Here is a 3,327-nt window from a genome sequence, read left to right as displayed (position 1 = left end):
CATAGTACAAGATGATATTTGTCGCTTTGGTAATGCCGAAAGCGAAACCTCGAAACATTTGCTCTGTAATTGCGGAACTCTATCTAGACACAGACATCAACACCTTTACAAGGCTATTCTGGAGCCCAAGGAAGTGTGGTCTGTGTCGCCGATCGAGATTATAAATTTTATCAAACAGATTCTTCTTGTTTGGCATCTACCTCGTTATAGCTTTCAGTTAAGAGAACGGCGTCTACTTTCAAATTATCTTGTGCTGCTTCTGCTGATTCATTCATATTAGCTTTATATTCTCAGTTCTGTGATATTAGTATAAGTAGTTAAGTGCTTTTTGATTCGTAGGGTTTTTTGTTAATAATTTTACTTTGATGAAGCTTTGATGTGCTATAAAATTAAGTAGATAACATAACTACAATTAAAATGAAAAAAAAAGATATTTCAAATCTCTGCATAAAAGTAATAATGGACCTTTGTGTGAAAATGTTGAACTCAATAAAAAAATATTCAAATTAACAATTATGCCACTATGAGCTGATCATCCGCCGTTGTTTTTGGTTTCTTCACTATCTTAACAATTTTGGTTTTCCCATCGGAAATTGACGCCTCCCTAGCGGCCAGGAAAGATTTAACCTTCAGCAGTTCCTCCTCCAGAAGCAACATCGATTGTTCCAGTTGCAAAATCTGCTGCTCACAGCCACAACCGTTGGGGAAGCCCGTATGCTTCGAGGGCAGTAGATGGTCAATTATGCTTTTCACTCCATGCGCTGTTTTGTCTCTGACATTATTGATGGTTTCTGCCAGGTGGGCGAGTCGATCCTTGTGCCGCTGTACCAACTCATCGTGGAAATTCTGATGTGGGTTTTTAATTTCATGCTCCACGTGGTCTACGATGTAAGGGTTTGGAATGATTGTTGGAACGGGTGTTGTGTTTGTGATATTGTATTGAAGATACAATTGCGTAGTGTACGGGGTAGGAGTTGTAGTGGTCGTTGTGGTGGTGGTGGTTGTTTTCCAGTCAGGAAGGGGTTTCACTGGAGGTTTGATAGGTTTAGGGTAGTAAATTTTTGGTTGTTGTGTAGTTGTGGTGATTTTTGTTGCCTCCCAATACTGATAAAATGGCTTCCTGGTGGTGGAGGGGGCAGTGGTGGTGGTGGTGGTACTGGTGGGTATTGTTACTTCAGATGGTTTATAGCTAGCGGTCTCCTGTGGGCATGGTGGTGGAGGAGCGTAGTATGTGGGTGGTTCATAGGGCTGATAGTATTCAGGTTGGTATTCAACGTATTCGTAATCGAGGTCCGGGATGGATTCGTAGTAATCAGCTCCCCGCTTATGCTTGTGGGCACTATGATGCTGGCGATTGCGATCATGAGCTTTGCGGTGTTTATGATGATGCCTTTTATCGTCCTTGATCTCATTAGCAGTATTGTGGCCATGAGGATGACTAGCTTTGTGAAGTTTGGAATGGTGGCCAGTAGCGGTGAGAATATTATCACCATCATGATTGAATTTGCCGGGAGACCTGCCAACTGGAAATTAAATGTTAGTTCAGGTTTTCTGTCCGTTGAGCGTAAATTCTATTCATTTCATTATGAAATAATTATTGATAATTGTTTTACTCACCATGCTTTGCTTCGAGATTGTAGATGGTCAACACCATGAGCGTCACAAAAGCTATTAGCTTCCTCATTTTGAGAATATCACAGAATCAGAGTATCACACTTTTTTCCCAGAATGTTTGCACCGACAGCTAAAGTCCGACTGAATGAGTAGCCTGCTCTATACCATACCTTTATATATGAGTCGAGAGAAATCAGGCAGAATATTTTCCAGGATTTTTCTCTTTTTAATTTGGTACAGGTATCAAAAAAAGTCTTTAATGAGTCTCCAAAATGCATTTATTCATTTTCGGGCGGAACCTACATCCTACATTTCGGAATTTTGCCTTTAATGTGATATTAGGTAGCCAATTCAGTTCCAAACGTCAACCGACGACCTGAATATAATTAAAAAAAAGCACTAAGTGGATTTTGGAACTGGAACAATCAATGTTGTTCCTTCAGGAGAAGTTGCTTGAGATAATTTATTTGATAACGACCAGAGTTCCGTTTCAAAATTAATGTTATAGAAGATTTTATAAGTATCTCTCGGAAGTAGAACTGCAGTCACACCGGAAGTTTTTTTCATTCCATGAATAAATGATTCGAGAAAATAAAATTGCTTCCGGAATAAATGCAGTATTACTCACAAACTACTTCCGTCGTTCGATAATATGTGAATGAAAAAGCATCTTTCTTGTGTCAAATCGCAAACCGTGCTGTGGAATTTGATGAAACTGTATTTAAGAAAAAAAAAACATAATTTGTTTATTTGTAATGGTTACTAACGGTTTACTGTATCTCAATGAGATCAAATTTTTATCATTCGTTTCCTGATCGTGTAGTTAGTGATATCTGATGCAGACTAGAATAGTGTTTTGGATATTTTGTACCGAAAGATAAATTGAGACTGCATTTTTCTTTTGATTCTGCTGTTTGCTTATGAAATTTGAAACTTAATTCGGATTTTTTTTTGTATATTTCTAATTCACGGTATTGTCGACATTTTTTATTTATTATTTATTTATTTCAAGAGTTAACGTTCCATACTTGTTAGTGTCAGGCTGTTTGTCATTCAACCAAATAAGCTGGAATTAGAGGGAACAATGTCTGGAGAATAAGTCAGATAGCGTGGGAGATTCCATTTTCACGTAATTGAATCTGAATTGCCCTTTTCCGGATCGTTAAATCGAAGTATAGCTATCCTTTGTAAACGCTAATGTTGCGAATCGTTTGCGGCTTGACCAGAGACTACACATAGCGTCGCAAAGAAAAAGTCCAACGCTGTATAAAATTGTAGATCTTGGAGTGCAATTCACAGGTCCATTACGCCAAAATATTTATTCGCCGTAGGTTTCTTTCAATAAATGAATTACGAGGCGTGGCATGGCGCATCGTATTGTTAAAACCGAAATTCCTTCACATCGAGGACACACAATTGTGGTACGAAAAAGTCATGGATCATGACCCTGGAGCGATAACTATTAACTGTTATGTTATGGCCGGTTTCATTTTTATTGAAAAAGGACCGCGTTTCTTACGATGCGTGAAAAATTTGCATGGTTTACTCAGGTCCATCCATGATGAAACGACAAAAAAAGAACAAAACACATAACCAGTAACAGCACCCGTGGGCGAGTGGTTAGCGTCTCACATTATCATGCCGGGTGTTCGGGTTCGATTCCCGTTCTGGCCGGGGGATTTTTCGTCAAAGAAATTTCCTTCGACTGGCACT

The 3,327-nt window shown here is 38.9% G+C and overlaps 1 protein-coding gene across 1 annotated transcript; it reads right to left on the bottom strand.

Annotated features, from left to right (window-relative positions):
• Positions 1–217: 217 nt before the first annotated feature.
• Positions 218–1,751, bottom strand: LOC129779954 (uncharacterized). Its single transcript, XM_055787750.1, has 2 exons — positions 1,618–1,751; positions 218–1,523 (listed from the first exon to the last, which is right to left on the bottom strand). The coding sequence occupies exons 1-2, from the start codon at positions 1,682–1,684 to the stop codon at positions 514–516; spliced, it is 1,077 nt and encodes a 358-aa protein (XP_055643725.1). The 5' UTR covers positions 1,685–1,751; the 3' UTR covers positions 218–513.
• Positions 1,752–3,327: the final 1,576 nt, after the last annotated feature.

The sequence above is a fragment of the Toxorhynchites rutilus genome, chromosome 3 (genome assembly GCF_029784135.1).
Source record: "Toxorhynchites rutilus septentrionalis strain SRP chromosome 3, ASM2978413v1, whole genome shotgun sequence".
Taxonomy (NCBI): Eukaryota; Metazoa; Arthropoda; class Insecta; order Diptera; family Culicidae; genus Toxorhynchites; species Toxorhynchites rutilus.
This window is presented reverse-complemented; position numbering and strand designations above follow the sequence as displayed.